The sequence below is a fragment of the Plectrocnemia conspersa genome, unplaced genomic scaffold, assembly GCF_051122295.1.
Source record: "Plectrocnemia conspersa isolate PC_06_02 unplaced genomic scaffold, ASM5112229v1 ptg000006l, whole genome shotgun sequence".
Classification (NCBI taxonomy): domain Eukaryota; kingdom Metazoa; phylum Arthropoda; class Insecta; order Trichoptera; family Polycentropodidae; genus Plectrocnemia; species Plectrocnemia conspersa.
This window is the reverse complement of record NW_028277170.1, coordinates 20,330,846-20,357,944: the sequence shown is the minus strand read 5'-3', so window position 1 is coordinate 20,357,944 and position 27,099 is coordinate 20,330,846. Positions and strand designations below refer to the sequence as shown.

General features: G+C 30.4%; 2 protein-coding genes across 4 annotated transcripts in view; both read right to left on the bottom strand.

The window, feature by feature from the left end:
- Positions 1-7: 7 nt before the first annotated feature.
- Positions 8-17,414, bottom strand: LOC148234469 (uncharacterized). 2 transcript variants are annotated; one of them, XM_088187465.1, is made up of 4 exons: positions 17,109-17,414; positions 15,773-16,976; positions 4,243-6,433; positions 8-2,937 (listed from the first exon to the last, which is right to left on the bottom strand). In XM_088187465.1, exons 1-4 carry the CDS (start codon positions 17,137-17,139, stop codon positions 463-465), a joined length of 5,901 nt encoding a protein of 1,966 aa, XP_088043591.1. In that variant the 5' UTR covers positions 17,140-17,414; the 3' UTR covers positions 8-462. The 2 variants fall into 2 exon arrangements, with proteins under 2 accessions (XP_088043591.1, XP_088043592.1); XM_088187466.1 differs by lacking the exons at positions 15,773-16,976; positions 17,109-17,414 and adding an exon at positions 10,194-10,472.
- Positions 17,415-22,893: 5,479 nt separating this feature from the next.
- LOC148234468 (protein SCAI) overlaps positions 22,894-27,099 on the bottom strand; it is a 90,940-nt gene continuing 86,734 nt past the window's right edge. For both annotated transcript variants that reach the window (XM_088187709.1, XM_088187708.1), the window contains 2 exons: positions 26,929-27,099; positions 22,894-23,301 (listed from right to left, as the gene is read on the bottom strand). In XM_088187709.1, the coding sequence (XP_088043835.1) occupies positions 23,045-23,301; positions 26,929-27,099 (428 nt within the window). In that variant the 3' untranslated portion in view covers positions 22,894-23,044. The remainder of the gene's footprint in view (positions 23,302-26,928) is intronic.

The following is a 27,099-nucleotide window of genomic DNA, read 5'->3' as shown; positions in this document are numbered from 1 at the left end:
AAAAACATTTTACAAAATTTTAACATAGATTTTATTACTCATCTTGTAACAAATGCATTAAATAATTTATAATAAATATTTCAACATTATAAATTAATAACATGTATATACGCACGATACATAGCACAATATTAGCGCATATAAAAAAGGTCTAGTATACAATAAAAATGAAATGCATAAGATGCACCTAGATAGTTTAAATATAGTGCAAGTTTAACATACAAAAATCTACGTCGAAAAAAATGCAAATTTACATTTTTCAAACATTTATAATGTGATGTTGAAGAACTTTAATTTCTTAAAAAATCGATTCGACCCTCTAACAACAAAAAAGCACACAGTTAAATATGAATTTAATCATATGAACAAAAACAACCATCGATATAAATATTAAATAATATGTAATAATTGGCAGTAAGTTAGTAGGTAAGTTTATTTGTTATTTGCTCGTATTAAAGAAATTTATTTATCATTGCTCGGCGGATTGTAGAAGTCCCAATGATGATGATGAACAGTCCTTCCATCTCCGACCCCCAATAAAATTAGGCCGGCGATCATTACTAAAACTATGACTAACGCCATTTGCATGTCTTTTTTGTTTTCACTGCCAAAGTTCGACGAGATGCTCTGTAAAATGTACCGCAGCGTCCTGCCCATGGAGTTCTGACACGCTCGCAACAGCTGAGAGGATAAATCCTGGATGGACGGCTCTGCTGTTCTAGTCGCTTGTCTTCTGGAAGCTGGCCTAGCTTCGTCGTCGTCGGAGCTAGATAGCGGCTCTCTTCTAGCTCTCCTCCTTCTAGGCCTGGAAGTCTCTCCTTCGTGACTTCGACTATCTGCCGAAAAATCTCCATGCGATCTTTCTGCATTTTGTCTGAATCTATAAAAAGGCGGCGGTTCTGGATAACCAGTAAAATACGGAACAGCGAAAGGTATATTCGGTGGAGGCGGTCTTTCTGGGGCGCTCTCTCCGCGAGCACCAGATTGACACTCAATTCTAATGTCTTGAATTTCTGGATCAGATACCATAATAGGCGGAGATCCTGGACAATACTCTACTTCTTCAGCTTTTTCCGCGGCTTCTGGTTCAGCACAAGGAGCTGGTTCAGGAAATGGAGTCGGTATTTCAGTTTGAATGTTCTCAGCGGGCGTTTGAGTAGAAGCTTGTGACGACGGAGGCGCCATATTAGCAAATCTCTGCAATAGCTCATCGATCATCCCAGGCGCAATCTCTATACCTCTAACGACAATATTACCGCTCTTAGAATTTATATCGGTCACTTGCAAGGACAATCCTTCAATTTCTGACACTAATATTTTAGAAGCCGATAGTTCTCCGACGTTCAATCTCTCCACTTCCAAATCTGACACTTGTAACTTTTGCGTTCTCAATACTTCCATGTTTGCGTTGAGCGTCAACGGTTGAGTCGTCTCGGTCTTTCTAACGTTGTCTGTGTTTACTCTGCATCTTTCTTCAAATATACTACTCTTTCTTGGCGGAGGAACTGGTTCAGTTTCCATAATAGTCTCGATTGGGTTATGAGCGTTGAACGCCTCCCAGATCGGCGAATGCTTCACGATCGGTTCGGCTTGAATAAGCTTTGGTTTAGGTTCCGGCTCTTCTATAGGAATAACTGTCAGCGATGCTTCGGTCACCATCACATCGCGCTCGTTTATTCTAGTCGGGCTAGAGACTCTCCTCTCTACTAGAATAGCCGTAGGAGACATAGACCTCTCCAATGGCGTTTTCGGTCTCTCTGCGCTCCTAACTTCGATCGGAGTTCTAGGTCTACTAGATCGCGATCCCGGGCGCGAAGACTCTCTAAAACGCTGGAGACCCTTAGTGAATATCTCTGCATCGATAGAATTATCTTCCTGTTCTTCGGCATCTATCTGCATATCTTTGATTTCAGGGAAAGGTTCATCCATTCCAATTGTGTAATCAAAATCATCAGGCAGAGGATCAGTTTGGGTCGATACTTCAATTTCGACGATCTCATCGTTATCATAATCAATATAAGAAGATCTTACATTGAGAATACCTACGGGTAAATCTATCTCTACAGGTAATTTTTCAATATCAGGATCCTCTACAGTTTCAAAATCATTTTGAACTGAAACATTTATATCAGCGTCAAAAATGATATCGTTTATATCTATCCCATTTTGGATTGATTCAGATGGACGGGAAATTAAACGTTCTATATCAATTTCTGCATCGTGCGAACTTTGAACTTTAAATTCTTCAAAATTCACTTCGCCGTCTTGATCTAGATCTTGCTTATCGTCCGAATCCTTCTTTTTTTTGGGACCTCTAGGTGGTCGAGGAGGCGGAGGCAGCGGTCTATACTTCATTTTTCTGAGAACTTCTCCAGATTTTAGATCTTTATGCGCTTCTAGTTCTTCATCGTCGATTTCTACGTATTGAGTCGTGTCTAAGTTTGAAGCGCTTTGGGTTATGGACGGCTGCAAATTATTTAAACTAGTAGTAGATGACTTCTTTCTCGGAGGCCTAGAAGGTCCGAGCGTGCTATAATTTCTCAGCGGTCTTCTAGGTGGACTGGAATCATTTAGAGATCTAGGAACTGTGAAATATTGCCTATCTCCGCTCAAGCTCTTTGTGGATCTGTGTCTGCGAACAGGCGCCGAAGGCCGAGGAGGTGGTTCTGGCTTTTTTGGCATAGAAACCTTTTCAACAACGGCATATCCAGGATACGTTTCCACATCATCGATAAAATCAGAAAATTCAGTATTTATCATATGCGAGTCTAGAGTGAGCGATTCAGCTCCTCTTGAAGTTCTATCATCGTCGCACACTGATGCGGTTCTAGATCCCCTGGATCTTGTTCTGGAGCGTCTTGGTGGTAAAGGCGATTCTTCTGGTAATACTTCTGAATCTGCAACTGGAACGACATATTCCATACGATACACAACAATCTGAAAAATATAAGAAAAACAATAAATATAATCGCAAAACACACGTCAAAATATAAAATTACACGCTGTTTTTTTCCAAAGTAATATAAATAAAATCTAAAATATATATATAAATAACACTCATTTTTCTGACGATAAAAATATAATCATAAAAATCATACTAAGAATCGCTACATATAAAGCTCAGTATTTTTACACAAAATTATGTACAGGTCGGTTTTATACCGGCCACCACCGAAGCAATTGCGTGTTAACACTCGAGTGACATTTCTCTTTTCCCCGCGTAAAATATGATAACTTTTGAATTAAAACAATTAATAACAACAATTGGTATATATCATTTACAGTGCCGATTTGAAGCTCTGTTGTCGATTAAATCAACATCAACCCAAAACGAAAAGAATTTTTCCACGGTCGAAATTATTTGGTTCTACTCTAGATGGCGTGTTTTTAAGGGTTATTATAAGAATACTATTTTTTTATTAAGATCAGCAATACTTTATTGTATTACATACATTTTTCATTATTCAAAATTTCTCGAGACTTATTTTGAAATAAAAGTAAAGTTGAGAATTTTTATTTTTTGAGAAATAAAAATCATCGAGAAATAAGATAATGTTTTTCCCTATTTTTTAAATTTATACGACGAATCCATATTGAAATGTAAAAAAAAAGAATAAAAATCGGCGAGGAAATAATTAGCCATATTCGTTATGCTGATGACACGAAAAGAAATTCTGATACCGTTGACGAACTTCAGAAATCAGTTCAAAACTTCAGAAATCCCTGGTTATTTTAAATAAAAAGTGCCCAAAAATAAACATTAGTAAAATAATGTATGGTTATAAACAACCATCTTCCCGTAAGCTTAATATTAAACGAATATAAAATGGAGCGGATAAAGCATTTTAAATACCCTGAAGAGATTAAAGTCTGTTAAAATTGCTATAGCCCAGATTTTGTCATGAAAATTGTCTTACAAACAAGCACTTACACATTTTTATAAATATATTAAAAAGTTCTATGCCTAAAAAGATAACAGCCGAAGTGAAATACATATCCTTTTGCTCGCTCTCGTGTGAGAGATAAGGGCGTGCGGTACATGCGTTCCACACGTCCAATTCTTCTCACTCACTCTCGTTACTTAACACGCGAGCGAGTGAAAGGGAATGTATCTCACCATATGCGCCTGCATTAAAAATATCATGCTAATGAAAAAAAAAGTATTTTATTAAAGCAAAACTGCATAGATCTAAAATAGGATTTCATTGGAAAAAAAACAGATTTTACAGTTTTAAAACATACCTCGTCATCTGTTGGCTTATCATTAATATTTTTAATCGCAGCCCATACATTCGCTTCGTATGATCCGTTGAATAACGATCCGTCTTCCGAACAGTCAATGTCTTTTCTCGAACTGGACCTCTTGCGTCTTTTGGGCGCTAAAGGCATCTCTTTGGTTTGATCAATTTCGTTTTCGTATTCGTTTAAATTATCTAGCACCTCCGTATCTTTAAACGCCGATGAGAATTTGCTCTTCTTAGGCAGTTCTTCTTTCTCGGGCTCGTGCTTCTTCGGCACTTCCTGGAACTTAGGAGGCAGAGAAATAGGTTTTTCTTCTGCGAATCCACTCGTGATGATCTCCTTCGGAATCTCCACTCGCTGTATTTCGTTTTTAGTCTTCAACTTCCTACTCCGTGACGGTCTAATCGGCGGGAACGTATAATAACCATCATCGTGTTCCATCATGTGCTCTAGATCGCCATCTTCGCATTGCTCGATATAATCATCGGATTGTTTGAAATCATCATTATCGATATTGACAACTTCTATGTACTTTGGAATTCTACTAATTTCATCCCTGCCATTTAATTGATGCAGCGCATTTACGGGTGATCTGAAAGCGTCTCTGATTTCATCCGTAAGATATTTTCCTACTTCGATGTTATCTTGCGATATGCCTTTTTGTCTTAAGAAGAACTCGTCGTTGTTTATTTCTTCTAATACGCCTCTTCTGTGATTGTCGACAGACGCTGCAGAAGATCGATCATCATCAACAATGGCCATCGCATTATCCATTTCTTCGTCGTTGATGTCGCTCATCGGCCATTCGCAAGGTAACGAAGCTCTATGTTCTAGCCTCTGAACCGAATTCTTCTCCATAGCGTTCCATATTTCTGCGTTTTCAAGCTTAGCTTTGGATATATCTTGTTTTTCGTATTTATATTCTTCTTGCATTTCATTATAGTCTTTATCGACTCGAGCTAATTTTGATTCAAAATCGAGATCTGAATCAGACGGATAGCTCTTCGGAGGTCCATAATTTCGCGGTTCTTCTTCAGTCGATCTATTAGTAGGATCTTCCCAATGAGCTGCGCCCATGACCGCTTTTCGATCTTTTTTGGCATGCGGAAAAGTATAAAAAGTCGGAGGTGGCGTTCCCGGTCTATCGGATTTATCTGCTTTTTTCTCTTTTCTAAACTTTGAAAACCGCGGATATGTACGGAAGTCAAAATCTAAAATTTTCTTTTTAGGAGTGGACGACGTTTCTCCGGTGGCTTCCGAATCTTGTTGGTCGTTCTCTTTGTTTTTACTGAAAGATGAAAATATCTTCGGTCTATCTGGCAGTTTAAATTTGGATCTGTCCGGCAACGTGAACTTAGCCTTTTCTGCGAAATTAAACTTTGGTCGTTCGGGAAAGTTGAACTTGGGTCTATTCGGCAGCTTGAACTTTGACTTATCCGGAAAGTTGATCTTAGGTCTTTCTGGCATATTGAATTTAGGACGTTCCGGTAAATTGAACTTAGGTCGCTCTGGCATGTTGAATTTAGGACGTTCTGGCATATTAAATTTTGGGCGCTCGGGTAAATTAAATTTAGGCCTTTCCGGAAGATTGAACTTGGGACGCTCTGGCATGGTGAACTTGGGTCTTTCGAACTTCGGTCGCTCTGGCATGTTAAACTGTGGCTTTTTTATCGTTTTAAGTTTCGTTTTTATTTTACCAGTTTGCGCTTTGATGCGCTGTTGCAACTTTGAAGCTTCCGCGCTCATGCTGCTTCTCTTTCGATTCTCCTTCTTTAGCGGAAGATTTTCCAATGCAGATGAATCCACTTGACTCGTGCTGATTTCGCAGTCGGTCTTGGATTCCGGCGTCGTCGGAGTGTCTCTGAAATACCTGTCTTCGATCTGCTTTTGGAGAGCGGCAGAAGATTTTTTCTGGTCGGGAGTAGGATCACTGAAAGAGTCGAAATGGGAATGATCTTCATCGGTAGAGGGACGCAAGAACTGTCTTTCATGGGACGTGGTGCTGGAAGCGTCGTCTTCCTTCGGAGGGTGAAAGTCTTCAGTGGAGACTTGAAGAACGGGAGGTGGCGGAGTTTCTGGCAATATGTCAGGAGTCGACGACGAGTCTGGTTCATGTCGCTGGAGGTCGACTGTCTCGAGAGCTATCTCTGCTTCCAAAACCGGTTTTCCGACTGGTTCGTATTCATGATCGCTGAAAACATTGAATAATCATCAACACAGACGTAACAATAATTTCAAGGACATGATTAAAATAAATCGCTTTTGCAACATTATATTAAATGTGTTAAGTAATTGAAACGTATTAATTAATTATTTACAATGGGTTGCAAAATTAATAAGGACAGTAGCAATATTTTATGATTTTCATGTTTACATTGCCACTTTTTTAGTTATTTCTGTTGCTGATATCACCACTGACACTTTTAAGAAGTGGCATCATAAGCAAATCTGTTAAAAATTTAAGATTATTTTACGTACGTTTTTAAAAAAAAAAACTTTTTCATGGAAAATAAGGCATTGTATTTTTTATGCTAACAAATAAAAATGTACAGTGGAAAATATTTTTAAATATTATAACTGTATTTTATATAAGTAGCATTTTAGCTACGATTTTTCCACAAAAATATAAATTGAGTAGAGTTTAAAAATACTGTAAATTACTCTGATAATAAATAGATCGTGTTTTTTTAATAATAATATTCCTAGAACAATCCGCAAAAATAAAAATGTAGCGGATGTCCTCAATGGAATATAAATACACCTACGTGAATTAAGAAATAAATTATAATAATAAAGTATTTTTTTTATTCTGTTTATGTTTATTCGATTAAATTTCTTCTGTGTATAAACAATAAACTAAATAAATATTAATTTAAATACTTAAAATAGCCTTCCACAACCATCAGAAAAAAATTGCATTTGCTATTCTGACTATATTCAGATCTATATATGTATTTTAACTGTCGTTTAATATCATGAGCTATGTAAAGTTTATTTTGAGAAACCAAATAACCAATGAGAATTTGGAATAGTGCCTGAAATTAAAAACTACAAGCTACATACCATACACATACATCAATCGTATTATAAAAATATATTTATCCCTCTAAATTCTAAACTGTTGTGCTACTCATATTTATCTCTTTTTGACCCCTGAACTAATCGATTTAATTAAAATGTGTTGACGGATATTTTGACTTTTTATTATTTATTTACTTAATACCACATGAGTAAGAAATAACTTATTCGGCGGTTACAATTTAATAAATTTAATTTAATACGTATTCATTTAGAAATAATAAATACACTTTAAATATTTATTAATAAATTGTAAAAGAAACAAAGAAGCATTTTAATTTAAATCCTTGAGGAAACGGCAAATAAAAAAAATGAAATATTACGAAATTTTTGCTCCCCCCCTCTCCATTTAAAAAATCTGAAATGATGTCTCTGATTCTAAACCAGAAATTCTCAGATTTACTCTCAAAAAAATTGATATATCTTATTATTTCAGTAAAATCATATCATACATTTTCACTGGTAGATATATATTATGGTGTCCGGAAAGTTCACCGACTGATAAATTCGTAGAATGGAAAATTCAAATTAAATAAGAAAAATAAGAAGCATGTTAATAAAAAAATCATTAAATGCCATAGTTAATTTTTAATTTTATTAAATGACAGCATTTTTCAAGCGGGAGCAACTGGCCGCCAATATTATGCGATTTAAAGCTGTTGGAGCACATTTACCAAGATACCGCCCGAATTATACGAAAAAATTGGCTGCTGCAAAGGTTCAGAGGCGGATATTTAATTGATATTATTTTTCATAATTATTTACATACAAATATCCAAAGATATCTTCAAATTTGTGTTTTTTTTTTTTAATTCGGAAATTGAAGTTGGATCATCCTTTATGTATCCTAACTATCCTAACTAACTATTGTTCAACTTAAGGATTATTCTTAATTTAAATAAAATATTGAATAATAAATATATGACAACTGATTCGATAACATTAAAGAATTTATTGCTCTTTTAAGCACCCTGTGTATGTTTGTTAGCAAAATCCAATGTGTCAATTTTTTGCAAAATGGCGACAAGTTTAACAATTTAAACACTCGTAACTCAGTAGGCTTAAATTTTAACGAAAAACTACATCTAAATAAAATATAAAAAAAATTGTTTTTTGCTTCAAAACAAGCGATGTATCAGTTCGATCGGACCCCCTACGAGCCATTTTGAGACTTTCAGAAGAGTTAACGCTCTTAACTGTTTGGTTTTAAAGATTAAAAATTAAATTTTTAGTATCGTATAGAACTACCACGCACCCTCTATACGTTTTGTATGAAAAAAATATATAATTTTTTTTTACAAAATGGCGGCCAATGTAAAAATTAAAAGTGTCACAACTTTGCAAAATGAAATCCTACTAAAAAATTTTGTATGCAAAAAGTGTTAAGAAGCTTAATTTACATTCAAAAAAAATTTTTAATTATTTTTTTTTATAAAAAACGAGTCTTACGGTATATTGACCGGGCCCCGAACGAGCTTTTATGCGACTTGGCATATAGTTAACGCTCGTATTTGGTTTCTTTTAAAGATATAGACTTGAATTTTTGATACGAAATAGAGCTTTCGAATATACTTACGATACCGTTTAAAAAAATTAAAAATTAAAAAAAAAAAGTTTTTTTTTTCAAAACACGTTTAGTGTTATGAGTCGATCGACCCACCATACATACGCTCATAAGACTTGCAATATAGTTAAGGTCAGTGTGAGCTTATTTATACATATTTAAAGTTGAATTTTTGTGACAGTATAGAATTTTTAATAAATTGTTTCAATATTGAGTTGAACTATAATCTGTAATTTAATTTATTGAAAAAATAAGTGTAAAAACAAAACTTTTTAGGTTGAGAACCATGGATAAAAATTTACAGATACAGACTTATCAAAAAGTTTTTTCAAAATCCATTGATGGATTTTATATGATTTTACAATTTCTGGTAAAATTGTTAGGAAATACTGAATCTTCTTACCGTAATATTTAAATTAAATATTTCTAAGTAAGTAATGAAATAAAATACTTTAAGTGACTTAAAAATGACATGGATTTATATGGACTGTAATAGTAAAACCATCTTGAGCATGACATACGTGTCTTTGGACTTCTAAAGGATCGGATTAACTGTATTTTTTAAATTATTTGTGCTCTTCCTAGCTAAGTACTATACTATACAAGACAACAATATAAATACTAGGCAATGATTCAATGTTATACTAACATCTTATTCTGAGTTATTTATATACATATATTTTGATTTATTTATTTTAAATCGCGGTTATTTTACAGATTAAAAAAAATCACTTTGTAATAAATTAAATGACAGTCATTCAAACATGCACACACAATTTTATGAAAAAAATTACGAAGAGCATCTTTAATTAATGTTGTCGGTTAATAATTGTGTGTTTTTGTAGGAGGGATAGGTGAGTACATTTTTTACATTTCGCCGCTGGTATTATCATTGTTTATACATATTTTCAGGTAACCAAAATTGTTTCAGAAGGATAGATGTCATATAACATAAGAACAAGGTATTTATTTAGATAGGAGTCATTTGTTTAATTTGATTGGCAAGGTAGAGCTTCAGCGATGCCAGAGCAGCCGAGGCAATCAACAGGATGAGCCCGATGTAGGAGGAGGTGGACTTAACGCCATGGCAAACATATAATTAAGGCTGTGCGCTATAGGTGCGGTGATTAATTATATAAGTGCAGGAAAGCATGTGGACAGCTGTGACAGTAATAGATCGAGCCCAGCGAGCAAATCGCTGATCTATTTCTGTCAGGTCGTATAAAACGGACGCTTGGCGACGCTCGAGCTTTCTTATATTTAGCGTGGCGTAGGCACAGGAAATTCGCGCGTTGACTGGCTAACTAACCTTTGTGTGAAAACGTTAACGACAGGACGGGGCACGGGGGTGCCTCTTATGATAAGATTTTTGTCCGGCAGCAGGTTGTCGCTCTGAAAGTACTGGCAACCGCAGCGGACCTCCAAAGAACTAGCCGGTACGCTGCCCTCCCGGGAAGGTCTCAGGGGTATCCTTCGAGGGGTGCCACCCTCGGAGGTCCAGCGGCGAAGGGTGGTTGTTTGCATCCTTCATGCCTTTGCTGTGTCTCCTGTCACGGCGGTGGTCATTGCGATCACCGGTTGGGATGTCGCGAAATATTCGTGCGCCGCACGCCGGGGTGCCAAAGATGACTGCGCCCGCGCTTGCGCATCCCTACCATTGATATCTTTCAATTCTAATTATATCAGCACAGGACAGTTGTTGGACGGTTTCGCTTTTTTCAAGTTGCAATATTCGCTTGCGAAACTGTGCTTAAATATCGTGGTGTTTTTTAAATTTAAATTATTCAAATAAAAAACATATTATAAGGTTCATGCCACCTTTTGCTGTCCAATGCATACTGGCGACTATCTTAATGACTTCTATAGGTGTCATTCGCAGTGAAAGGGTTAATATATGCAATTTTAATTATTCAAATATTTGTGTAGTTAAAAATCATAAAAGATTATGTTTTTTTTAAATTATAAATGACACAAAATCGATGAATAAATTCCTAAGCGACAAACAGTTACAAACAAAACTTTAAAATACAAAATATCTATATGTTCCTTAGACGTTGAAAACCGGTTCACAAGTTTTTCATTTGTAAAAAAAAAAATCGGACGGTTATAGAGAACACGAATAACTGACAGATCGTAAAAGTGAATTGCGATCCTCATAATAAAGCCGAAAATATTAGAAAATTTTTTGCAGACGTCGTTTACGTGTAGAGAGAATCCCCATTTGCTCTTAAAAATGATTTCTAGATATTTAACGGAAGTTTTTGTAGGCAAAACGTTCCCACCGAGATAGTAGGAATTATGTGATGGCAAACAAGATCAAGAAAATGACTCAATATGGCACTTTCCGACATTAAAAGGCAGGCGGTTAACGAAAGCCCATCTCCATAGAAAATCTAAATTAATTTGTAGAGAGAAGAAGTATGCAACTAAACAATTTTAAATCATTTGCCGTGTTCTTTATAAACCATTTTTACACATTGAAATCAAATGACTAAATTATATCTTCCTGTTTTCAGAATATTTATATGTATTTAAAAATATTTAATATTTTTAAAATTTACATTTACACGATATAAATGCTAATAAAAATAAATATAAAAATTAAAAACATCAAACATAAAAACAAAAGTGGTAAATTAAATAAATATGGAATATTTATTTAATTTACAACTTTTTAATTTACAACTTACATTTATAAATTTAGAAAACAATTTTGTTTAATTCTTTGTGACAAAATAGTAGGTGCAGTATAAACTAAGAAAAACACTCAAAATCCTAATGTATCGTGCCCATTTCTAATTTAAATAAAAAATACTTTTTCTAAATCAAAATCAAAATTTTTGCCTCATGACTATTTATTTAAACATTTTTTTTTAATGTAAATAAATAAGAAAATCATAAATATCTATAATGAAAAAGGCTGCTTACCAATAAAAATATTATTGAATTTTATTAAAATATACTTGATAAATAAAATTCGATACGTTTATTTATTTTAAGCTAATAAGTATTAAAAAAAATGTATAAAGTATTATAAATATATTAAAACTGAATGTGCTTATTAATAATAACTGTATATAAAAAATATTAAGATAATAATTTTAAATAATATTTTATTCTAAAAAGTATTAGCTCAAATACCTGTTTTATTCCTAGCAGCTAAATTATTAATGTTTATCTATAGCAAATTTTATTGAGTATAGGATATGAGCATTTTAAAATATTCGCCATTTATTTCAAGGAATAACATTGAATTTGGATAAAATAAGAATTTAAGCGCAAATCTCGAAATTATTGCTCTTGGGAGAAAACTTGTGAATTAAAACAAACTATTTAGTTGCTTTTAATTCATATTTAAAACATTTTAAAATCAAGAATAGAGCGGAGAAATCTCTAGAGTATAATCAAACCATTAAATCATTAATGGCATCATATACATAACATCACAAGTGTGTTTTAACAATTTTAAATATGCACATAAATCAAATCCGTATATCTGTTATGAAATATAAATATTTATTAAATGATTGCAGTTAAAATAAACATCATTGATGTGAGTGTTACGCAATAATATGTATAGATATAAATTAAATGTACCCAGAAGTAATGTCGTTTTTTCAACATACAGTTTTAGTAAACAATTTGTATTGTGGCCTTAGTTGCTATTTGTTTAGTGTTAAAATAAATATTTCATTTGATATTGGTAGAAATTTTTTCTTTAAATAAAATTCTATGAAACGGCACATTGTAAGATTTTTTTCTAAAAATAATTTGTGAGTGTCAGACAATTATTAAGGTGATTTCAAAAAATAAATATGGTGTTTTCGATTTTATGGTATATTTTATACTCATACAAGCTGAAATGAATCATATCCAATGATAACCATAAAGAATAAGTCTACTACCTTAAGATGCTTACAAAATATTGGTAAGTGCTGTTTTGCTTTCCCGTGAATTATTTGATCACTACAGAGCAATAAAGATCAACACATGTACTCTTTTTTTTAGTGTTACATTAAGTGAAAAAAGATCATCTTAATTGACTCGGAATAAAATCTGCAACCTTGATTGGGAAGTTTTATTGAAGTCCATATATTTATCAGACTTGACCCTTTCAGAACACTATTTTTTTAATGAAAAAGTATCCAACTAAATAGCATATGTGAAATTGTATTGTTGATTATTTTAGTTCTAAGCCAAAACCATACAAAAATGGCAGTAGTAATTTATTAAAAATATATTATAGTATATGCTTACATTAAACAACGAAGAAAGTATTATTGATAAAATCGTCATTACTTCTAAACAATTCTAAAATAAACGTTGTTTTTTATTTTTGTAGTGATAGGTTTTGATAAAGAAAGCTTAAAAAGCTTTGAACGGAAAATTACGAAATCAATAAAGATAGACGATGATGTCTTAGCTGTAGAAATGAAAGCAAATTGTACTTAAACTATCTATCAGCTGGCCTAGAAACTAAATTAGTCTGATTCAACAGTGCATAGACACATTTAGAACATTGGGAAAGCTTGAAAACAAGATTCATACGAATTGATCGAAGTAAACAAGTCGGCGCGTGTCCTCATATCTCAAGAGCTTTTGGATATTGATGCTGGTCACCTTCACTAGATCATTTGATAACCGGAGATAAGTAATGGGTGTTATATGACAACAATCATTATATAAACAGTGGTTATCTAAATATTTAAAATAATTAAAAAAATATTTTGTGTTTATGATTAGATTGCAAAAGGATTGTGCATTACGACACTCTTAAATTCGGCCAAGCAATTACAGCAAGAATTTTTATTTGCATAAGGAAGTAAAAAAAGCATGTACTAGTCAGCAGAAGTCAAACACAATGTGCGTCCCGTTATTGATTTTTGATAAAATCAAGGAACTTATTATCTCATCCGTTATTTACTTCAGACCTTGCTCCTTCCGATTACTATTTATTTGGCGGAATTAACATTCAAACGATGTGAAAAGCATACTATCGGAATATTTAGATTCAAAACATCCAACATTTTATGTTATTTGAATTACAAAAATGACTAAGAGATGGAAGAAGATAATATCCTTGAAAGAAAATTATATTTATTAATAAAATTTTTCGTTTCACTTATTTCAAAGCACGAAAAAATCACAATAAATAAACGAGATGATAGTAACATATTATCAAGCTTCCGGTTTTAGAGTCTTCACATAAAATCGTCACCGTCCCAATTGCCACAAATGTACAATTAATTAATATAATTAGTACTGCCCCACCGAAACGCGTATATATGACAAGGTCAAGGACCAGAGCGGCAGTTACAGAAAATTCGCGAACATGGCTGGAACATCACAGCCGAAATATAAAAATAAAGTAAGTGAAAATCGCGATGATATAGATGTTAAACGTAATTAAGGTGAGGTCAATTTTAGATTAGGTTTTAATCTGTGATATAAAATGCGACTGTGCTAATCGTAAAATCTCTCATCGAGTTAAAATAACTACGTAGTTGAGTCGAAAGATAAAACACGTATGTGACATTAAAAAAGTACAGTGGATACAAACTTGAAATAATATGAAAATTAGTATCCGCAAAAAAGTTTTTGTCACTTTTTCTCTATAAATAATTAGCTTGAACAAAGATAATAATTTTAAGTAACTGAAAATGTTGTAGATTAAGGTTTGATCTTTAATATTATAAAAAAAATAAATCCAAAAATTATGTTAATTTAATAACAAATATAAATAGTTAATTTTTTTAATGATATATAGATATATAGTATATCGAAAAAAATTTAGAACATTAGAAAAATGTCTATTCACTTTTCAATTTATTATTTAATATTTAAATAGTTTTGCTCTATTTAATTAAGTTTTATATTGTTTTGTAGCAAAATTTTGCTAATTAAAGAACTAAGATAATATAGAAAAAATCTTTAGTTCCTTGTATAAATATAGTTGAGAAAAACAGACAACATAAAAATAATTTAAATGATTAAACTTAAAAGCTACAAGTGGAACATCTCAAGCACAAATTTTGCAATAAAGTTATGATCTCGTAGCTCTTAGCTAATTTACTTTTTTGGATATTATTTATTTTAATTAATTTTGTTTAGCACATTTTAGACATACTTTTAGATAATTTACATACAATTTAATATATTTTATATAATAACAGTCATCATATTATTGTTGTTGTAAGAACAGTTAAATAATAAATAAACACATAACAAAACGTATTTAGAGATGAAGTCAGCAAATCTGGAAATATAACATTCCAAGGCCAATTTCTCTAAATTGAGAACGAAATATATCGCACGCCAATGACTCTTTTTTATAATTAACAAGATTTAATTTAATATTATTAATTTTATATAATATAAAATATCATGTTTAAGTTGAAAAAAAGCATTAGCATATACATATATTTATTTTAAAGACTTAAAATTTATTTAGTAATATAATAAATATGTACGTAATTCAATACAGTATTATTGATTTATTATATAAATGGCGTAATTGTAAATTCGCTTGCGATTCTATATAAAGTTGTGGCATCATGTCATTCGCTATAGCTTAGTTATTTATACAGTATATGTTACAGCTGAAATTCCAGAATAATGATGTTTGTGAGATTTCAAATATTTTGAAATGGCAAATTACGAGTGTAGATTGAGAGTAAGTGTATAAACATAAACTTAGATAAAACAAGCATTAAATATTTTAGCGTTGAATAAATATTATTTTTGCAATGGCAGATGTACATATATGTATTTAACGCATTTATTTAGGCACAAAAAGTATGAGTACATTATTAGTAAACGAATGAAATTTTAATTTATAAATACGTGGAATTGCTGCGCAAAAAATAATTGTGAAAAAAAGTTACTCACCCTATGTTAGACCAAAAATCGTCTGGATCATTCGAAGCATTATCCGAAGGTGCATCGTCGTCGTTCGCATTGTCTTTCACGTCGAAATGGACCTTCCTATCGGCAGCGTCGTCCTCAACGACGCTCGTAGGACTGTCGTCTTCATCTAAGATTTCAGTGATCGTCAGCTTCGGCGAGCCATTTTCAGATTCCGGTTTTGGAGACTTTGAATCATCAGAATCGACTTCGTGAACGACCACACAGTGAATATCTTCATCCGGCGGCAGAATCATCGAAGTATCGTACATAGTCTTGAGCTTTTTAATCGTCTCCTCTTGAGCTACTTCGTCTTCCATCGGCTCGTCCATCATCAAGCTCGGATCTTTCGAATCACCCGACTTGGTCTCCTCGAGAGCGGCCTTTTGAACAGCTTCGTCTTCCGTCGCCATGTCTTCGTATTCGTGTTCTTTATTCGCTTCGTTCTGCATAACAAAAGATATCTTCACATGCTCTTCGCTTTCTAATTCTCGATCCAACTCTGCAGCTTTTCTCCTCTCGCGTCGTTCAGTTCCCGGCGAGTTATCCAAATTAATAATCTCCTGCTGTAGATCTTTCCTTATCGGAGATACATCTTTCCGTGGAGGTTTTTCTACTTTATTTATAGTTTTATCTGCTATGTGCTTAATTTTTTCTACCAACGGATGACAACATTTAGAGTTTCTAGGAGATTCGTCACTCAACGGTGCTGCATTTGCCGCTTTTTCAGGATACTTTCGTTTCAATATACTTTTTGGAGAGTTCTGGAGTGTTACTTTGGCATTCATGACTCGCAAGTTATCTGGCAAAATCTGTTCTACAGTCGCATTGGATAGATTCAACACATCATCTTCTGAGTCTAAAGATACTTCTTTAGAAAAATGCGGTATGTTGATAGAGTCATCTTCGCCTTCCGCTAACTTTCGACTGCTTCCAGGCGAAGAGTCGAGCATCAAGATTTTCTGCGGTTGCTCTGGAGTCTTGCGACCGTTGCGGTCTTTGGAGCTGTTTCTGGACATCTTGGGTAGAGTATCTTTCAGTATACTTTCAGCTGTGATTTCGTCGTCTTCCAAAGCCGGTTTGTCTAGATATGTCCAAGGGTAGCCGCCTTGCCGCCTCGCCCTTCTGATCTCTTCCCACTGATACGTCTTGATTGGTACCGGCGGAGAGGACGATTCTTTCCGTATCTCTAAATAAAACATTACTTGAGCTATAGTATTAAAGTTTAAATTTAAAATACCGTTTACAAAAAAAAGTGCGATTGTAAACTAAGATATATCGACGAATGAAAAAATCAACAAGAATAGATTTTAAGAAATACCTTGGTTCGCCTGAGCCGCTCCAGCGTCCATTACGTACCATGGCTCAGGAGTTGATGTGTCATTTTCTGGCGTACTCTCACGGCACAAAACTGACTAAAATAATATAATCTTTGCAAAATGCGATGCTCAAAATCGCCCACCGAAGTAACCGTAGCGTTGAGCTGGTGGGACTCGTGCCGAATGGCTAAATATATCGTTGAGCATATGATTATTTTAGGTCAACACTTTACGTCACGGGAGTGAATACGCTTCCGATACACTGCTGAAGAACCAGATGTCTCTGCGGTCGTAGAAGATACTGTACTGATTTCTAGGTCTATTATAACGGGTGCCGACGCTTGCGAGGGCGGTCAGAAAGCTCCTGGACGCCGGAAAAGCCCAAGTGCTTCGATTAGATGAAATAAAAATAGGTTCAAGTCTAATCAATTTATCGGTATTAAAATATCACTGAATTTCTATTATTTTTTAAAATATCTATGGGTGTTTCTAGAGAATGCATTAAAAATAAGCATAGTTAAAAATATTAAATGTACTACTTCAGTTCCTCAGTTAAATTAAATAAATATTATAATCAAAATAAAATGACCAGAAAACATACTAATGAATACACTTGTCGACATATTAAAATATGAGATACGCACCAGAGCTTCCACTTTTAATCCAAAACACACACACACGCTGGACTAGCACAATCACATGTTAGAAGTTGACAACCAGTTACTGTGATATTACAGAAATATGATTTTGTTATTTAATTTATGCGAAATATTTATTTTTATATTTATATTATTTTTATATCGATGAGTCGCTCAATATATCTAATGGTGATGTGTTAATAGGGCTCGTTAAATATATTTATATATGATGTTAAAATTAATGAGAAATTTTAAATGCTTGGAATTTACTAAAATGTGCAACCAGCTCAATACAAATATTTTACAAAACACGGTTTAGATTGGAAGCGGGCTATTGGTCTTTGCACAAAAATTCTGAAGTTACCTGTAAGATTCGAGCAGTTGCGAATGTCTTTTAACCAATCACTGTGTAATCCATCGTGCTGGCGTCGAATCTAATGCCTCCCGATCTCCTAGAAATTTTAAATAATTCTATTAAAGTTGTAAATTTTATAAAAAAAAACTATTATTTTAGCATAGATGTAATAGTATGGGCTATAAACACAACGATATTTTGTATTACTCTGAAATTAGATTGCTATCTAGGAAAAAATGATATCGCGTGTTTTTGAATCGAAGGAAGAAATTCATTCTTTTCTTATAGATAAGCGTATAAGATTATCAAAATTGTTTAAAAACGAGGAATGGAACTAGAAGTCTGCATATATAGTTGACATATTTAACAAGTTAAATAAATTGATTTTACAGCTTCAAAGTCCATTACCTAATTATTTTATTGCAGCAGAAGAGATTGAAATGTAATTTTTATCACTATAAAAAAAATATTTTTCAAGTGTTTTTAAATAATATATCATACGTGTAAAATTGCTATCAAGCTCTGCATGGACTTGTAGTATGCCAATACACTGAAGTTTCCCAATAATAACAGTTATTGCAGCGCAGGTAGAAACAAAAACAACACACAATCGTATTTTCGTGCTACGCGACTTTCTTCTTGTGAGTTGGCTCTAGCACGCGCAAATGTATGTGAGTAAAAATTGGCAGCCGTGACGCTCACTGATATACACTGTAATTATAAAAAGTCGTTTTGACCTTACAGAAAATAAATCATAGGAAAGGATTTCTAGGTATTAAAAAAACATAAACGTCATTGAGCATACGTAAATATTTTCAGCATTTTATTATGATTTTGATACACTTCATCGAAAATGGTAATTTATTTAGACAGTTCAATGTTACAATAAGTATTCTTTAAATGTAATTATTTTTACGAGATTTATTAATATGGTATATATATATTTATATATATATACATATATATATATATATATATATATATATATATATATATATATATATATATATATATATATATATATATATATATATATATATATATATATATATATATATATATATATCTCTTACGCTTTTGTCAAATTTCAAAAAATTATTCAATGTCAAAAACATATACAATGAAATATGTAAGTAGATACATAATAATTTTATTTTTATTTTCTCTAATATTCTTGTATTACGTTTACAAATAATTGAATGATTTAAAACAATTTTAAATCTCAAAGTAGCTCTAAACATAATACATAAATATAATATTTATAGGGCTATCTAGATTTTCTTTGAAATAAATAAAGAAGACGTTCTGATATAAATTGCACAAAAAATATAGTAGCCCTATAGATGACAAGTTTAATTATATGATTTAAATATGCAGCATAAACATATTTAATATAATAAGCTGATAAAACATATGCAGTTTAAATGTGTATATATTTATATATATTTGTATGTGTATGTGTATGTATGTATGTATATATACATATTTGAAAGGCTTCCATTTTCGATAGATTATTATACTAGTATTAAGGCAATATTTAAAAACTACATAATGTAAATAAAAAGCGTCCAGTTACGAGAATTTACTATGTAATTCAAATATCGTAAATGCAAATAATGATAAAATATTATTTTTAAAGATTTTTTCAATCTTGTGATTTAAGGTAAAGAATACCAACATAAACATTGCGTTATTAAGTTGATGAAGTCAATTTTTTTAATCTTGAAAATTTGTCAAAAATTACTTTCTATATGTATATTTTTTTATATAATTTTATTAGAAAATCCAATTATTTGGAGTTGCTTTGTAAAAACGCTTTCATTGCTGCTTAAGTTATTTTATTTTTAATATTTAATGGAAGAAATACCAAAACATTTTAACCAAATCAATAATTAATTCAAATTAAATATGTGTATTCATGTATGTGTGTATGTAAGTACATACATACAAATATACAGTGCTTTTTGATTATGCAAAATAGACAAAGTATTTAAAAATATAATCAACGTTTTTAATGATATTTACATTTTTATAATTGAATAATACTAATAAATGACCTTTTACTATAAATAAATAAAATATACCGGAACGTTTTTATTTACAAATAAAGCACTGGGTATAAGTATAATTTATCGAACGCTTTTTTTAATTAGTAACACGCTGTATATATTATGTATGTATATAATCTAATGAACCGCTATTATTGCATATTGTGTATGTGTAACTTTCGAACCTTTTATACCAAAATAATAAAATTTACGTATCACAACATCAAAATCGTAAACGAAGTAAAATTTTAAATTCCACAATACACAAGAATCGGCGAGGTATTTGAAAATTCTTAAGCTGCTAATATTTTTTATCTTTATTATAATATAGTCTTATAAAATTTAGTTAGGTCAACCCCAATAAAACTCTGTAATAAATATATACTTTAATAATTTATAAAACGTGAGTTTTTAAGCTTAAGGCATGATTATTTATAATGATTTATAAGTATTATATATTATTTATATAGTTTGAATCGGTCGAAATATTTAAACCGAAATCAATGTGTGCGATTTTATTTATATATATATATATATATATATATATATTTTGTCATTGTAAAGCATTATTAAGATAACAAAGAAAATAATTAAACCGTCACTTTATAGGGCTACCATACTTATGATAAAAAAATATAATGCGGGCTCCAAAACTTGCACTATGGTAGCCCTATACATATATATTCAATATGTATTTATATACACGAAGTACCATTTTATGAATACAATCTGTATCTTTATTTTAAAAATAATATTTAAGTTAATTAATAAAATATGGCTAATAATAAACAAAAGTTGCAACAGCAAAAACCATTCAACGTAAGACTTTTATTAATTAATAATTAATTGTAACAGTACTGTTAAAACATTACTGAACAAAATCGTTTCACATAATTATATTAAAATATATACGATTTTTTAATTACACATTAAAGTGAAATAAGTCTTTTTATTAAACATTAATATATTAGATATCTGTAGTGTATTTCAACATTAAACTATTAATAATTTAATATCATTTTTTGTTACCATTTAATACGTGATGGTTTTTAATCAATTTTCAATATAGGTGTATTGATTTTTTTATAAATATTTTAATAATAACTGCAAATTGTGTTTATTAAACAACCCCAAATACTGACATTGCAACGTGAGTTTATATTTATATATATATATATATATATATATATATATATATATATATATATATATATATATATATATATATATATATATATATATATATATATATATATATATATATATATATATATATATATATATATATATATATATATATATATATATATATATATATATATATATATTATTTATATTAATTATTATCAATTAAAATTACGAGTTTCTTTACTATTTAGGAACGACTTTTCGACAGGTATATTTCCGTCATGATCACGGTGTATATACAAGCGTAAATATACTTGCCGAAGCATCGGTCATAAGTTAAGACCATCGCGAAGAAACGTAATTTTATTTTTAATTTAAATGTTATGTAATTGTTCAATTAATAATAAATCAGACACCTGTTACAATCATTGAAATATATTTCGTTAAATATAATATATAATAATGAGTTAAATGTGATGTATTATATTTGCATCTATTATAATATAATACTTAAATATAAACGTATCCATATTGAACGCCATGGTGATTTAATTTGATTTTATTATATCAATTATATAATAATATAATATTAATAAAACCCGTATTACAAACATAGTGTTATCAATTGATTATCTGCTATTTTATTATTTTTTAAACAGTTTATACTTATATACACATCCTGATCTGATTTCTATAGAGATGTATATTAAAGAGGTGGACCAAAAATATTAAATACGGATTTTTCTTCACATTTTGAATATTCTGATCTTATAAGACAGATCTACATATAAATAGTATATCAAGCTATCGGTCGCAAAAGTTAGAGTAAGCTTTTTTTTTGCTTGGACCAAGAAAGTATTGTGTTTTTTGGCCCACCTTAAAATGTAGAACTCGCAAATTGTGATTAATATAATATTTCAAGAACCTTTAATTCTAATTAAGAATAAAAACACCAAAATATAGTTTAATTTATGAAGCGCAATAATTCAAGATCATAGTAATATTAATATGACCTTAAAACTACACACATATGTATATATATATATACTTTTATATATATATATATATATATATATATATATATATATATATATATATATATATATATATATATATATATATATATATATATATATATATATATATATATATATATATATATATATATATTTCTATATATTTATATAATATATACATAATTTTAAGTAAACTTTATTTAGGTGTTTTTATTGTTAAAATTGCATCATAGTTCATGATATATCAGAATTAAATTTTGGGCTATGTGTATTTTATTATTTTAAAAAACAGTATGTATTGCAGCATTAAAGACGGCAATTGTGCATATATTTCAGTAAATGTATAAACCAACACTTAAAACGATAAATAGTATTACATTTATTGTTTTAAGTAGTTAGTTGTCACATATTCTGTTACACATGCGTCTGTTTATAACATATGTAATAACGTGTGTAAGATATTCCAAAATTATCATTATCATGATTTGTAGTATAAAAATTGTTTTAATATTTAAAAATCATTATACCGTCTGAAACAATTTAAATATCCTATTTAACACATTTAAAATTATGCTCAGCAACGTTTTAATTAACTATTGAATAATCAAGATGCGATTGAACATCTTATTGTTTTTTTCATATAATATACTAACGTGTTCAATTTTTCTATCTATCTCAAAACCCATAACTTCGGTGTTGATTGCTGAATTCGTGTTGCTGTGTTCATGTGTTTGTGTTGTGATGTTTCTTCTTCTAGTTGTAGTGCATGTTTGAAGGCGCCGGTTCTCTGAAGTGCGTCGCCACATCCAAGTGTGTAGCCAAGTCTAATACTAATGTGGATAACGTCGAGTTCTCCAACAGTTCGGCTTCAGGAAGCTGTGGTGCTGCTCTTGGTCTTTGCTGTCTTCCTCTAAAACCTCGGTGCAAACGCAGGACCACATCGCAGAAAACGAATCTCACGAGCACCAGGCGCAGGAAATCATCGCCGAAGAATTGCATGTACGACATATCTGAAAAGTAAGTTATTTATTTGTGAATACAGTATTAAAAAAATATTTTGATGAAATATATAACATTATAACCTAACAAATTCCAAATCGAAAATTTTTATTTTTCGAGAAATTTGCTGATTTCTCAAAAGTTGTTATTATTTATTTTTGTTAAAATTTAAATTTGTGAAAATATTTTTAAATTTTTTATAATTTTTTAAATATCTGAGTAAGAAAAGGCAGGTCCGTGCCAGATGTTTTAACTTATTATTAACAGTCTGCTATTTTTATGGAATTTGCTAAAATATGATTTATATAAAAAAATATAAATATATATTTATTACCATATCTCAATAAAAATTTGAATATTCTTAGGTTTACGTTCGCACTATATTTTAACAAGCCTCAGTTTCATTATTTGTAACCTTGAAAAAACATACTATCCGCAAATTTTCGCTATCACGCGAAAACACGTGAACGGACCGTAATATGTTAATATGTACATGCTTTCTTAAAAGCTTTTAATCTAGATCAGAATTATTTGGCTTTATCTTTGCTTCTATAGTCTAAGAAATATATAAATAACCAGATAAGAAAAAACGCTATGCGTAGAAATCAGCAGATTGCAAAAATTTATGTGTGCTTCGAAAAATTTAGAAAAATTCGCTTGTCGGCAAACTTAAATTTCGGTAATCTAAAAAGTTTTTCTAAAAAACTTAAAGTAGCTACATTTGTAATTAATCATTTTCTTGTCGATTGGGTATAAAATTCCTGTATTAATCAAAGAAAATTCGCGTCAGAAATGCACTTAAGGACTTGAACTTCAATAATATGTAGAACAAAGAATATTTAAATATTGCTGAAGGGGTAATGAAAACTTTACAGCCAATTAGAACTACTTAAGTCAATAATTAAATATTTCTTAAATTCAGTATCTTTCACAAATCAAAATATTTTTTTAGTTTTTCCTTCAATCCTTTGTGTGCTAAGTGCTGATAAATTTGAATCACCGTACGAAAATTGGATTTATCTTACGCTCAATTAAAAATAATATAAGGTTTAATCTTGAAGGTGAATATAGATGCACCATAGATAAACATTAAAAAATCGTAATTAAATCTTTAAATATTTTTATTAATTTTAAATTAATTCAACACTCAAAGGGTTAATACAAAAATTTGTGAGATGTGTAAAGAAATTAATTTCAAATTATTTAATGGCTATGGATTTTATGGAAAATTAAAGATCAAGAGCATTAAAAATGTACAGTGCTTATTTGATGCCCAATTGTCATTTGAACCAAAAAAAACTTTTGCACTGACAAATATTTCTAACAAAAAACAAGAACAAAGATGACTTATTCCACTTTAGCTTTTAATATTTAATTAATGAATAATCATTTTTTAAATGATTTTATATTAAAATTATTATGAATGATATAATTAAATTTTAGCAAAAAATTTTGCAAAAATAAAAACAGTTAAAAACATAAAAATATATACAATACTTTTTATAATTTTTAATTTAGCAAAATTTCTCGAGAATTATCGAGAAAATCGAGAAGGAGAAATACGAATTTTCATTTCTCCAGATATGAAAAACATTGAGAATACTGTAAGCCTGAGTTTAATTGTTACGATAAAACAATAGTAATAGATAATATGATTATTTATAGTCAATATGTCATTATGGCTGACCACTCCAATTTATATGCACAAATCTGATAAAATTGTGTAATGTCCAAGGATTTCGGATATTCGAAACATACCTGCACAGAAAAACCAGCAGACAGTTTAATTTGAGTCGTTTTTCTACAACTTACATCAACGAAAAATCATTGAAGGATATTATGAGCTTTAACTAAACAAAAATAACAAATATTTATTTGAACCTTACAGTATTTAAACATCTGGTAGATCAATTATGTTATATTTAAACCATTCGTTCATACTTAAATTTTAGTTAATAAAGTATTAAATTGCAATGAGGCAATCAATATTATTTTGTTAAATTTATTCTAAGCTTTTAAAGCTAATTTTGAACCATTTAAACTATTTTTTAAATATCAAAACATTAAAGATCTATGTTTTTATGAATAACTGGACTCAACTGCTTCAAGAGTTTTGATCATTTTAATTTTAATGAAAATTGATAGAATATTCATAGACAACATTTTGTAGTGGCTGAAAATGCAACTAATCAATAACATGCAATTATTTTTTTTAATCCAGTGATAGTCTAGAAATCAATTAATATTATATTAAACGCCTCTTCCTAAATATATAGTGATAATAAATATTTCGTTATATGTATAATATAATTAAAATATACATAATTTTCGTTAGTTGTTGTGTGGATAAATATAAATTGACACAAAAATTTTAATTTAGAATCACTCTTCTAAACAAAATTGTTTTATATTATTCTTACTCTATGACTAATATGAATTAAATTAAAATATATTTAGTTAATTTATACTGTCACCTGTAGCGAAAAAAATATATTTTAAAAGTTATCTTTCTTGCCTTAAAAAAAGAAAAATCGTTATAGTTTTTTTTATGTCTAATAATTACGTTACTCTATTTTCAATTGAAAGTATACAGAAATCGTTGTCATTAGCCATGGAAGCTCTTAAATGATTTTTGAGCAATTTAAGTTTACTGAATGATTTTTCTGCTGAGAGACAGTTGTTAAAATATTTAACAAAATTATATATGCTTCATATAGATTATGGTAAAAAAATCTATAAGGTTATTTTATTAAAAAAACCTTATCTAAAGGTAGAAACATTTTTTTTCACTATCTCACTAAAATTCTGTCAATTCAGTTTTATCTAGCAATATTAAATTTGAATCAGTAAGTCAAAATATTGTGACACCTTCTGGAGTATCTGTGTATTTATTAAGAAATTTCTTAGTTTTATTTAATCTGCTATTTGTACCTAGTTTCAGAAATTTTCGCTTACTTTTTTTTAAAATAAAGGGCTAGATCTACACATTGATGTAGAAAAGTCTTTTAATTTTTTAATCTAAATATTATATTTATTAGATTTGCAATAAAAATATACATACATGGTTTTGGTCTGTTCTTAAACTTCTTTTACTTGCTTTATATTTTTTTAAACTTCTGATCTCTTATTTTTTTCTTTATTTGTACAAGGTCTTCTAGAACAAGAGTGGCCAACTTGTTTGGCAAATGGCCAACGGTATTTTCTCTTGCTAATTTTGATCTGTTCATCGATTCTGTGGTTGCTTTAATAGCAACTTTCACTTGAATTTCTTATGCCGAATCAAAAAAATTTAAATTTTAACAATTTTAACATATACTATAATTTAATCACTGCTAGAACTGGTACAATATTAAAAAAAATATAGTTATTAAATTTTGTTCTTTCTGAATGTCTTACAGCTTCGACATGGCATTTATGGATTATTAAATATTAAATTATTAGTAATTGAATATTCAATTTTTTTTTGATTTAGATAAGATCCAGCTAAGACTATTTATATTAAGTTTTTAATTTAAAATCAACACTGCTGAAAAACATTCACCTAAAATATATTTTTTGTATGCTTTCGGAAAGACATGTTTGCACCAATTCAAGAAAAAAGCAAAGAAACCGTTATGAAAAAATGGTTTTATTCTTACCCAATCTACATCTCGTAAACAGCCTGGAAGCCTCCGTGACGAATCTATCAACGTAAGACTGACAACGTTCCCAGTGATGGATTGGAACGTTTGTCAAATTGCAGCAGTAACAGAACGCAGTTAACGGCGAATGTAAGAACAGAGTGAACAAAGATCCATTGTGCTGTTGAT

What these genes read in the sequence shown, in the direction of transcription:
- LOC148234469 (XM_088187465.1), bottom strand. Translation starts at nt 17,139, where the DNA reads ATGGACGCTGGAGCGGCTCAGGCGAACCAAG. An exon ending in AGCGGCTCAGGCGAACCAAG is followed by an intron (nt 16,977 to 17,108) that starts GTATTTCTTAAA and finishes TGTTTTATTTAG; the next exon opens with AGATACGGAAAGAATCGTCC. An exon ending in ATAAGCCAACAGATGACGAG is followed by an intron (nt 2,938 to 4,242) that starts GTATGTTTTAAA and finishes TATATTTTTCAG; the next exon opens with ATTGTTGTGTATCGTATGGA.